Source organism: Danio rerio, chromosome 2 (assembly GCF_049306965.1).
Source record: "Danio rerio strain Tuebingen ecotype United States chromosome 2, GRCz12tu, whole genome shotgun sequence".
Lineage (NCBI taxonomy): Eukaryota > Metazoa > Chordata > Actinopteri > Cypriniformes > Danionidae > Danio > Danio rerio.
This window is the reverse complement of record NC_133177.1, coordinates 524,977-537,673: the sequence shown is the minus strand read 5'-3', so window position 1 is coordinate 537,673 and position 12,697 is coordinate 524,977. Positions and strand designations below refer to the sequence as shown.

General features: G+C 37.7%; 2 protein-coding genes across 8 annotated transcripts in view; one reads left to right on the top strand and one right to left on the bottom strand.

Annotated features, from left to right (window-relative positions):
• The window catches only part of znf1014 (zinc finger protein 1014), a 560,414-nt gene that overhangs the window by 439,327 nt on the left and 108,390 nt on the right, over positions 1-12,697 (top strand). The gene's annotated exons all lie outside the window — the stretch shown is intronic.
• Positions 1-12,697, bottom strand: part of mylk4a (myosin light chain kinase family, member 4a) — a 32,921-nt gene that overhangs the window by 19,415 nt on the left and 809 nt on the right. For 4 of the 6 annotated variants that reach the window (XR_012389787.1, XR_012389788.1, XM_690132.10 and 1 more), the window contains exon 1: positions 573-1,286. The exons of the other annotated variants lie outside the window; for them this stretch is intronic. Coding sequence is in view for 2 of the 4 variants with exons in the window: in XM_690132.10 (XP_695224.6) it covers positions 573-1,076 (504 nt within the window). In the remaining 2 variants the exon portion in view is untranslated. Of the gene's footprint in view, positions 1-572; positions 1,287-12,697 lie in introns of those variants that run through there. 6 annotated transcript variants of the gene reach the window in all.

The window sequence follows — 12,697 nt, the reverse complement described above, 5'->3', positions numbered from 1 at the left end:
GAACCATCTGTTGATAAAAACTAGCCTAGAGCGCCATCTGCTGTGCAAAAACTAGTCTAGAACGCCATCTGCTGTTAAAAACTAGCCTAGAGCGCCATCTGCTGTAAAAAAAACTAGTCTAGAGCACCATCTGCTGTTAAAAAACTAGCCTAGAGCGCCGTCTGCTGTGCAAAAACTAGTCTAGAGCGCCATCTGCTGTTAAAAACTAGTTTAGAGCACCGTCTGTTGTTAAAAACTAGCCTAGAGCGCCATCTGCTGTTAAAAACTAGCCTAGAGCGCCATCTGCTGTGCAAAAACTAGCCTAGAGCACCATCTGCTGTTAAAAACTAGCCTAGAGCACCATCAGCTGTTAAAAACTAGCCTAGAGCGCCATCTGCTGTTATAAACTAGCCCAGAGCGCCATCTGCTGTTAAAAACTAGTCTAGATTGCCATCTGGTGTTAAAACAGTTTAAAAGAGCGCCTCCTGTGGTCAAAAACAACACAGAATCTATTCAATAGAGAATAGCGATGCATTGTGTAACTCTCAGGATCGATCTCTGGAACAGTGTGTTGCCACAGCTCTATAACTCACCTTAGCACTGACCGCCTCACTGTTCTCACACTTGCTGCTGGGTTTGATCTTGCTATCCTTTGACTTGAGTCCCGGAGCGCTTTTGCTCTTCCGAGAGGCCGGGCCTTTGAACATAATATCCATAATTTTGGAAGTTTTGACGGTTTCCCCGATGAAGCTGACCGCCTGCTGGATGCTCATCACCAGTTTCTCCATTCCCTCCAGCTTCTGCGTCTGCTGCTCCGAGCGCTGGTTCACCGCCAGCATGATGCTGTTCATTTCTTCACACATTTCCTTCATCTGGTTGCCTGTGCCGGTGCGGATCACCGGAGGGAAGTGGATCTCCTCCTTTTCTACTTTCAGCGTTTCTACGTCTCTTTCGATTCCGTCGATGTCCTGAGACATGCCGTCCAGTCGGCTGAGCACTTTTTCCTGGATACTAATCAGCCGGTCCATTTTACTGCTCAAAGACTCAATCCTAACCTGGAGCAGGTCCATGCCTGTGTTTGCGTCAGCAGAACTCATGGTACGTCAGCGTAAAACCAAAGAGACAAGAACAGGGAAACCTTACAATGGAGTGGATGAATGTGTAGATGAAGCCAAGTATTCAAAAAGGAGACCAAATCCAGTGGACAAAATCATGTTAAATCCCTTGATAACCAAATAATCCGTCCATTTCTTTCTCCCTCTCCATTGACGGACTCTGCAAACTGCGGCTCATATTAAGAATGGAATGAGCCGGTCTCAGGAAATGTAAGTGGTACAGTGGGGTTTACGTCAGCAGGTCCTGAGGAGGGGCTATGTTTGGCTCCGGGACTGCCGTCTGATATTGGAGACGCTTTAAAGCCATGTCAGATTCCTGCCCGCCAGGTGTCACAGGGGCCCCGGAGACACTCGCTTTCCCGAAACGGCTGCTCACAGAATCAACGGAAAGAAACTTGAGGACTGACTTATCTTTCACCTTGAGAGGTTCGGTCGGAGATGTGGCATGTGAAGAGTTTATGTTGATGGAATTTTCCAGAAATTCCAAGAGCTCATATATTGAAAGAAATGAAGACAAGTAGTGTGTGAAGAGGTCATTGGAAAAGGCCTAGCATTGAACCGTATTAAAAGTATGGTTTTTAACTTGTGTCAGTTCTGATTCGCTCTCCAGTTCCAGAAAAGTCTTACTCATCTGCAATCCAGGCAGTTCAGTTTTAACTTTGAGAATGAAATTTGATTCTCTGTCCAATAACACTTGACTTGACCTACTTGACCTAGTAGTAGTGCAGAGTATATTTCACACCAGTGTTTATTTTCTATATTCCTCAAATGGGATTCTCACCAAACAAAATGTTTCCTCTCAGAATAGCATGAGGACATTGAGATGCGCCAACGCGAGAACCATCAGAGTCTCAGAGTCACATGCAGCATTTGACCCACTGACACCTTTATAGAAGGTGCCAATGGATTTAATTGGCAGAAAGACTAACGTAAATACATAAAGCTGAAGACAAAGTTATCAAACTATTTAAAAAAGGAAATATTTAAAAATGATTTCGCTGGAGGACTAATAATTATTTATGTATTCTGTAAGGCAACTGACCTTTTAACACAATATAGACTTAATTCAGCTTGCCATTAATAGGATGTTTCAATCAATGGCCGAGCAAGTCTAAAGAGAAGAAGACGTCTAGTGTTTATTTTCACTCTAGACCTGCAGTGGACATTTGACACTAACAGTGCTGTGAACAATGGGATCAAAGTGGACTGTGTTTATGACAAGACCTGCATCACCTGTCCTGAAACACCAGCAGATGACATGCAGACACTCATCATTCCACACCGTCTAAGACTAAATAGATACTGTGTGACGAGGCAGCACAAATGTGTTCAGGGACAACTCCAGTAGTAAAATGCAATTAGTTAGTTAATTAGCTATACTAGGATATACTAATATATCCAGATCCCAGTAAATGTTATTCAATAATTTATAAGAAGATGGGAACCAATCATGCTGTAGCCCTTAGTACTGTATATTCGGTAGATTTTTTTAATATTACTATTGAGAGCACCCAAGGGCAGTCTATAAACCGTTAGTAAAATGCTGAAATTTGGTGCATTGGTTTAGATTGTCCAGAATAGTAAACTTGCCACATTTGAAGTCTCTAGAACTAAATGTGTAGAGCAAACACAGATTTGAATATTTAGCTTTCTTTAAAAGTGACTAAACCGGTTGAAACTGAAACTAATAAGTTGACTTTTTGTTATAATTATGTACATATTTTAATCTACTTAATAGTTTTAAGGCACTTGGTTTACTCGCTTTTAGTAACTTTTAGATTTCTTTTGTATTATTATTGATATTAGCCAAGGGCAATCAATGAACCGTAAGTAGGAAAATGCTGAAATTTGGTGGAATGATTTAGGTGGTCCTAAATAGTAAACTTGCCAAATTTGAAGTCCCTATGATCCGTTTTGTAGAGCAAACAGAAATTTTGAAAATTCAATTTTCTTTAGAAAGTGACTAAACAAGTAAAAAATTGAGCTGTTATTTGACTTATATTAATTTTTATAATTATATACAGAATTAATTTACTTAATAATTTTAAGTCAATTGGTTTACACACTTTTAGTAACTTTTAGTTTTCTCTTACGTTATTATTGATATTACCCAAGGGCAATCTATGAACCATAAATAGGAAAATGCTGAAATTTGGTGTGTTGGTTTAGATTGTCCTGAATAGTAAACTTGCCAAAATTTAAATCTCTATGATCCATTTTGTAGAGCAAACACAAATTTGAAAATTCACTTTTCTTTAGAAAGTGACTAAACCAGTTGAAACTGGAACTATTAATTTGACTTAACTTAATTTTTATAATTATATACCGAGTTCATTTACTTAATAATTGTAAGGCAATTGGTTTACTCACTTTTAGCAACTTTTAGAAGATTATTATTTATATTACCCAAAGGCAATCTATGAATCATCAATAGAAAAATGCGGAAATTTGGTGCGTTGGTTTAGACTGTCCTGTAAAGTATTTGAAGTCTCTATGATCTATTTTGAAAAGCAAAAACAAATTTAAAAGTTCACTTTTCTTTAAAAGTGACTAAACCGGTTAAAACTGAAACTATAAAAAAAAAAGCAACTGGTTTACTATTAGTAACTTTTAGATTTGTTTTAGATTATCATTGATTTTAGCCAAGGGTAAGCTATGAACCGTAAGTAAAAATGCTGAAATTTGGTGCATTGATTTAGGTGGTCCTAAGTAGTAAACTTGCCAAATTTGAAGTCCCTATGATCCATGTTGTAGAGCAAACACAAATTTGAAATCTCAATTTTCTTTAGAAAGTGACTAAACAAGTAAAAAATAGTGCTGATTTGACTTAATTTAATTTTTATAATTATATTATACAGAGTTCAATTACTTAATAATTTTAAGGCAATTGGTTTACTCACTTTTAGTAACTTTTAGTTTTCTCTTACGTTATTATTGATATTACCCAGGGGCAATCTATGAACCATAAATAGGAAAATGCTGAAATTTGGTGCGTTGGTTTAGATCGTCCTGAACAGTAAACTTGCTAAGTTTGAAGTCTCTATGATTCATTTTGTAAAGCAAACACAAATGTAAAAATTCACTTTTCCTTAAAAGTGACTAAACCAGTTGAAACTGGAGCCATTCAGTTGACAACTTAATTTCATAATTATGTACATAGTTCATTTACTTAATACGTTTAAGGCAATTAGTTTACTCACTTTTAAATTTAATTTATATTATTATTTATATTACCCATAAGCAATCTATGAACCATAGGAAATTGCTTAAATTTGGTGCGTTGATTTAAAACGTCCTGAATAATAAATTTGCCAAATCTGAAGTCTCTATGATCCATTTTGTAGAGCAAACGCAAGTTTGAAAATCCACTTTTCTTTAGAAAGTCAGTAAATATTCACTGATTTAAAATCATTTTACTAAGTTTACACAGGTGAGTGGGCTTTACAAACCTGTAGGAGACTTTTCCTCTCCATATGCACCCGACACCTTATAAACACCACACATTTTTAAACTGTAGTGTCTAAAAAAACATTTTAGATTTGTCATGGCTCTATATACTGCTGTTTCTGTTCATCTAAATGCTTATTTTATTTATTTGTAAGTTGCATTTGCCCCAAACCATCTGCTAAACAAATAAACATAAATGTAGTATTTATGACGAAATGCTGGTGATGTCAAGGCATGCAATGTGTGTACTCAGCGTACAAGCAAGAACACCAGCATTCCAGCGTGAGTTTGACCGTCAGCAAAGTATTAGATATTTGCTGCCCATCAGCATACCAAGAAAAACACATCGACGGTCATTGCCAGAGTGTAAATTTGGACAGTGAGTGGCAGAGTAATGCAAAACCACCATTTGAAGACAACACAGCCGTAAAGCTGTGGAGTAAACAGGAGCTCTCTGCAGTTTATATTACTAGCAGTTTACAATGAAACCGGAGAGATGGGATGTAATGGAAGCATTCGGAGAGCTGAAGCCAAGTCTTACTGTGCGCTGAGAAAATGACGAATGCAACGGGAGCGCACAGCTGCTGGAGCCCACATACAACACATTCAGACCATTCACTGACTGATGTAGGAGCTCAATAACACATGTTGTGCGGTAATGAAGACGCCGCTGCAGAGATTGAGGCGAAATGTGTCACCTATCAGACAAGGTGAGATGAATGTGTCCAGGCCAGAACGACCTGAAATCCCCAACAGGTTCAAGCACGAATTGTACTTTGGCAAAGTTGCATAAATATGTAGAGTGCTCAGCATAACTGAGGATACCTCCTGTTGAAAAGCAATATTTAGATCTATTTCTCAGTGAATATAGATGATGTATTTTAGTTTTATTAAAGAGTTATATGCATTAAAATAAGAGTTTGCCACTCAACATCTTCATGCATTTAAACCAGTTAAACTACAAAATTAGTCAACTGAATTTGATATTGTTTATGTTTCTCTGGATTTTTACTGTTTATTACAATTTTATTTAACATTTTTACCCCATGTGTTAATTTTTTGGACCGTGATATTCAGTTTTTTGTTAGATTTGTTCATCAGTTTTGCCTTTGGTACTGATTAATCTAATGCAGGGATGTCCAGACTTAGATTAATTTAGTTCCATCCTCAATCAGACACACCTGGGCTAGCTAATCAAGCTCTTACAGGGCTTTCTAGAAATATCCTTGCAAGTGTGTTGAAGCAAGCTAGAGGTAAAATCTGCAGGACGCCGGCCCTCCAGGACCGAGTTTGGATCTAGTGTAAATGCACAAATATATTACTTGTACGCATCCTGTTGAAAATATTATTATTCAAATGAGTAGCAGCTTGGACCCAGAAACTGTTTTTCATGCATCATGACTTAACAAGCGGGATTTGTTTCCTAAATTAGGCAACATTTACAGTCCTAAGTCTTTTACGGTCTTGAATTTAGTCTTGTATTTTTAGTAGGGCTGAAGTATTTCAGAAAAGAATGTAATTGCAATTTCTAGTTTATTGTTTTAACAGGGGGACAATTTACCCCAAAATAAAATGCACTCCCTATTTACTCTCCCTTGTGGGATTTTAAACGTTTTATTAGTTTATTTCTCGTGTAGAACACTAAAGATGACATTTGGAAGAAAGCTGAAAAGCAGTGACTTTCATAGTAGGAAAACAAACACTAAGTGAATGGATGCAGGTTTCCAGCATTCTTCAAAATATCTTGTGTGTTCAAAATCATAAAGGGCAAGTAAATGATGACAACATTTTCAATTTTGGGTGAACTATCCTTTAAATATCTTCTGTTCTGGATAGAAATCAAGTATGTGGAAAGGTATAAGAGTGAATGTGCTGTATGTATAGTTGAAATCAGAATTATTAGCCGCCTCTATACAGTTGAAGTCAGAATTATTAGCCCCCCTGAATTATCAGCGCCCCTGTTTATTTTTTCCCCAATTTCTGTTCTGTTCTGGGAAGATTGTTTCAGCACATTTCTAAGCATAATAGTTTTAAACACCTATTTCTAATTACTGATTTATTGAATCTTTTCCATGATGACAGTAAATAATATTTTTCACGACACTTCTATACAGCTTAAAGTGACATTTAAAGGATTAACTAGGTTAATAAGGTGAACTAGGCAGGTTAGGGTAATTAGGCAAGTTATTGAATAATGATGGTTTGTTCTGTAGATTATCGAAAAAAAATTAGCTTAAAGAGGCTAATAATTTTATCCCAAAAATGTTTTTTTTTTTAATTAATAACTGCTTTTATTCTAGCCGAAATAAAACAAATAACACTTTCTCCAGAAGAAAAAATATTATCAGACACACTGTGTCTGAGCAATTTCATTGCTCTGTTAAAAATCATTTGGGAAATATTTAAAAAAGAAAACAAAAATCAAAAGGGGGCGAATAATTCTGACCTCAACTGTATATATATATTTGTCCTCAATTTTTGACAGAGAGATTTTCTCATCAACACATTTATAATCATAATAATTTCTCATAATAGATCTCTAATAACTGGTACATTTTACTTTTGGCATGAATACAGTAAATAATATTAGACTAGATATTCTTCAAGACACTAGTATACAGCTTAAAGTGACATGTAAAGGCTTCACTAGGGTAATTAGGGTAAAGTTAGGGTAATTAGGCAAGTCATTGTATAACAGTGGTTTGTTCTGGAGACAATCCAACACTAATATTGCTGAAGGGGGCTAATATTATTGAGCGTAAAATGGCTTTAAAACAATTAAAACTCCTTTTATTCTAGCCGAAATAAAACAAATCAGACTTTCTCCAGAAGAACAAATTAATATAGAAAATACTGTGAACATTTCCTGAATCTGTTCAACATCATTTGGGAAATATTTAAAAAAGAAGTTCGCAGGAGGGCGAATAATTCTGACTTTGTGGCTTTTAATATGTGATTTATGAATTACTGACAGTTTCCAAACGGAGCAGAGATGGACAGATATAAACACAGGGTGTGACTGAGTTTATCATGACATCCATATTCCCCTTCAGGACACTGTGTCCCGGGACATCTGAGCGTGCTTTGCCACCTCCTGGTGTCGTTTTGCCATTTTGTCAGCCGCCCAACTTTCCAAACATGAAGACACATGAGACACAAGCGCTGCGCTCAGCACCGGAGTAATGCTCTGAAGGATATAGCGCAGATACTATAGTACAAGAACGAGATTTAATATCCTAAAATAAGAGAAGAAGGGACTCTACAGCAGAACAGATCTCAGATGTGGATCAAATCATAGCTAATGTGTGGACTTGTTACTGCTTTGTGCTACAAACAGTATGTAATGAATCTGAATAGTGTGTCATGTGTTGCAGGTTAATGTGTTAAACCCAAATACTGAAGTGTGCTCATCATTTATTTTGCCTTTATTCTGGATTTGCTTTTCTTTCTTGGAGATTTCATTGTCTTGTTTCTAGTCTAAATATCTAAAAACTCTTAAATCAAGAAGCATTTATTAGACAAGCACGAAAATAATGAGTCAAAATGAAGTGAGTTTTTCCTTAAAACAAGCCAAATAATCTGCCAATGGGGGAAGTGGAATAATCGTGTCTCTCCTTTTGACATAATATTATTCTGCTCACCCCATTGCTTGGAGACTCACACTGAATGAATCATTTCAATCAGTGAGTTGTTTAGTGGAGATTCACTCTGAATGGATCATTTGAATCGGTGAGTCACTGCTTGGAGACTTGCTTTGAACAGATCATTTGAATCAGTGATTTGCTGACTGGACACTCACTGAACGGATCATTTGAATCAGTGAGTCGCTGACTTGAGATTTATTGTGAATGGGTCATTTGAATGAGTGAGTCGCTGACTGAAGATTCATTGTGAATAGATCATTTGATTTAGTGAGTCGCTGACTGAAGATTCGTTCTGAATAGATCATTTGATTTAGTGAGTCGCTGACTGAAGATTCGTTCTGAATAGATCATTTGAATCAGTGAGTCGCTGACTGAAGATTCATTCTGAATGGATCATTTGAATCGGTGAGTCACTGCTTGGAGACTTGCTTTGAACAGATCATTTGAATCAGTGATTTGCTGACTGGACACTCACTGAACGGATCATTTGAATCAGTGAGTCGCTGACTTGAGATTTATTGTGAATGGGTCATTTGAATGAGTGAGTCGCTGACTGAAGATTCATTGTGAATAGATCATTTGATTTAGTGAGTCGCTGACTGAAGATTCGTTCTGAATAGATCATTTGATTTAGTGAGTCGCTGACTGAAGATTCGTTCTGAATAGATCATTTGAATCAGTGAGTCGCTGACTGAAGATTCATTCTGAATGGATCATTTGAATCGGTGAGTCACTGCTTGGAGACTTGCTTTGAACAGATCATTTGAATCAGTGATTTGCTGACTGGACACTCACTGAACGGATCATTTGAATCAGTGAGTCGCTGACTTGAGATTTATTGTGAATGGGTCATTTGAATGAGTGAGTCGCTGACTGAAGATTCATTGTGAATAGATCATTTGATTTAGTGAGTCGCTGACTGAAGATTCGTTCTGAATAGATCATTTGATTTAGTGAGTCGCTGACTGAAGATTCGTTCTGAATGGATCATTTGAATCAGTGAGTCACTGACTGAAGATTCGTTCTAAATGGATCATTTGAATCAGTGAGTCGCTGACTGAAGATTCATTCTAAATGGATCATTTGAATCAGTGAGTTGCTGACTGAAGATTCATTCTCAATGGATCATTTAAATCAGTGAGTCGCTGACTGAAGATTCATTCTCAATGGATCATTTAAATCAGTGAGTCGCTGACTGAAGATTCATTCTCAATGGATCATTTAAATCAGTGAGTCGCTGACTGAAGATTCATTCTCAATGGATCATTTAAATCAGTGAGTCGCTGACTGAAGATTCATTCTCAATGGATCATTTGAATCAGTGAGTCGCTGCCTTGGAGACCCACTCTAAGTAGATCAATTGGATCAGTGAGTCACTGAGTGAAGATTCACTCTAAATAGTTCGTTTGATTTGAACAACTTGGTCTTCTCAGAAAAGTTAAGTCTCTGCTATCTGCAGTAAATCTTGAGTCCATATCTTTGTAAGATGGCAGCTTGATTATATTAAATCTCCATGTGTATTTTACACTCTGTCTGGCTTTAAAGCTCTGCAGTGTGCTTTACAGCTCATGAACCTGTTTGTCTGCTTATTTTCTTTCTTTTATTTATAGTGTTCAATCTTTGAAACACTTATTTCATCAGTATTGATTCTGTTTAAATGTTCTCTGTCAATAAATATTGTTGGAGTGAAATATTAAAAGCTTTCCTATCGTTTGTGCTGCTGTTAGTGAATTTATCTATTGAGCAATGTTGCAACTTTCAATATATTTACATATAAAGGCTGATGGATGATGCAACTGGAATAGAGGACTGTCTCATGCCAGATATATGTGCTTCTCCACTCATTTATCCTGCGTGCAGACAACAAGCAGAGGCCGTAAATCAGCTCACGCTTTAATAATAGATGCAGAGAGCACATCATTCAGCCTAAACACAGCTAGATAAACAGACGAGACCACCAAACGAACATCAACACATTCAGTGCTCTTCATATCTGAAGTATTTTCTGTATTATAGCTGCCCTGAGTGCCAGAGAACAGGTGATCATACCAAACAGCAGCCTGCACAACCAGATAATTAATATATATTTAATTCAAGCTTGACTTCAGTAGCATTTACTATCACTACTGTAATTATTTACAGGCCAATGAAGCTGCAAACAAATCAGATTCTCCAATCTCAGCACTGTAAACCAGGCTGGGTTGATGTAATCCAGTGTTTGGGTCAAATTTAGACACACCCAAGTTTTTTAATTTAAGATTCATTGAAACTATAAACCCGAAAATATTTTACCCAACATTGGGTTAATACAACCCAGCATTTATAGAGTGATTATGGATTATATCATGGATTATCAATGACTCCAGTCTATAATCAGATGAAATGAAAGTCTACTCCGCCCTCAGCACACGGCATCTGTATCCTGTTGTAAAGTCTTAAAGCTGTATGGAGTGTTGACAGCTCCTCAGTCTGTCTGTGAAACAGGAGAATGACTTTATAACACACTGTTATAGTCTATATACTCTATACCGTAGTTTATTATCGTCTGTGATGATGACGTCGCTGTTTAGTGTGCACTGCTAAACGCTTGCATTGTTTCCACATGCATGACTGCACTTAAATATAGCACTTCTTCATTTAGAAATAGAACTTCAGTGTGTTAACTTTTGTTAAAGGAGTCATAAAATGAGAAACCAAAATCCTCTGGATCTCCTGACATTATGAGAGCTCGCAGTGCTATAAAATCATCCTGTCAGTTTCAGATTTAAACACTTTGTACTTGCTCTAAAATCAGCTTAGATTGAAGCCAAATCTTCTGATGTAATAGAGAGGATAAGCTCCGCCTCCACTGAAGATCCACGCCCACTTTTACTGCACAGCCTGTTTAAAACTGTTAATATGCAAAACTATCAGTCAATTACTGCAGTGGGCATGTACTTCAGAGTCTAAAATTGGCCACACCCATTCAAACACCTGTTAATATGCAAAACTGTCAGCCAATCAAAGCAGTGGGCGTGTACTTCTGAGTCTACAAGTGGCCACACCCATTCAAACAACTGGTAATATGCAAAACAGTCAGCCAATCACAGCAGTGGGCGTGTACTTCCGAATCTACAATCAGCCATGCCCGTTTAAGCAACTGTTAATATGCAAATCAGTCAGCCAATCACAAAAATGGGCATGTATTTCTGAGTCTACATCCAGACATGCCTATTCAAACACCTGTTAATATGCAAAACAGTCAGCTAATCACAGGAGTGGGCGTGTTCTTCAGAGTCTATAATCGGCCATGCACATTTTAACAACTGTTAATATGCAAAACAGTCATCCAATCACAAAAGTGGGCGTGTATTTCTGAGTCTACATCATGCCTTGTCTATTCAAACAACTGTTAATATGCAAAACAGTCAGCCAATCACAGCAGTGGGCGTGTACTTCCGAGTCTACAATCAGCCATGCCCGTTTAAGCAACTGTTAATATGCGAATCAGTCATCCAGTCACAAAAGTGGGCGTGTATTTCTGAGTCTACATCCTGCCACGCCTATTCAAACACCTGTTTATATGCAAAACAGTCAGCCAATCACAAAAATGGGCGTGACTTCTGAGTCTACAATCAGCCATGCCCAAGACTCCCAGCCAATCACAGTAGTGTACTTCAGCAGTGGTTGTGTACAATTGACCACACCCACTTAAACAACTGTTAATATGCAAAACTGTCAGCCAATCACAGCAGTGGGCGTGTACTTCTGAGTCTACAACTGGCCATAAGCATTCAAACAACTGTTAATATGCAAAACTGTCAGCCAATCAAAGCAGTGGGCGTGTACTTTTGAGTCTCCAAGTGGCCACACCCATTCAAACAACTGGTAATATGCAACACAGTCAGCCAATCACAGCAGTGGGCATGTGGTTCCGAGTCTACAATCAGCCATGCCCATTTAAGCAACTGTTAATATGCAAATCAGTCAGCCAATCACAAAAATGGGCATGTATTTCTGAGTCTACAACCAGCCATGCCTATTCAAACACCTGTTAATATGCAAAACAGTCAGCCAATCACAGGAGTGGGCGTGTTCTTCAGAGTCTATAATCGGCCATGCACATTTTAACAACTGTTAATATGCAAAACAGTCATCCAATCACAAAAGTGGGCGTGTATTTCTGAGTCTACATTCTGCCTTGTCTATTCAAACAACTGTTAATATGCAAAACAGTCAGCCAATCACAGCAGTGGGCGTGTACTTCCGAGTCTACAATCAGCCATGCCCGTTTAAGCAACTGTTAATATGCGAATCAGTCATCCAGTCACAAAAGTGGGCGTGTATTTCTGAGTCTACATCCTGCCACGCCTATTCAAACACCTGTTTATATGCAAAACAGTCAGCCAATCACAGCAGTGGGCGTGTACTTCTGAGTCTACAATCGGCCATGCACATTTTAACAACTGTTAATATGCAGAACTGTCAGCCAATCACAGCAGTGGGCATGTACTTCCGAGTCTACAAACAGCC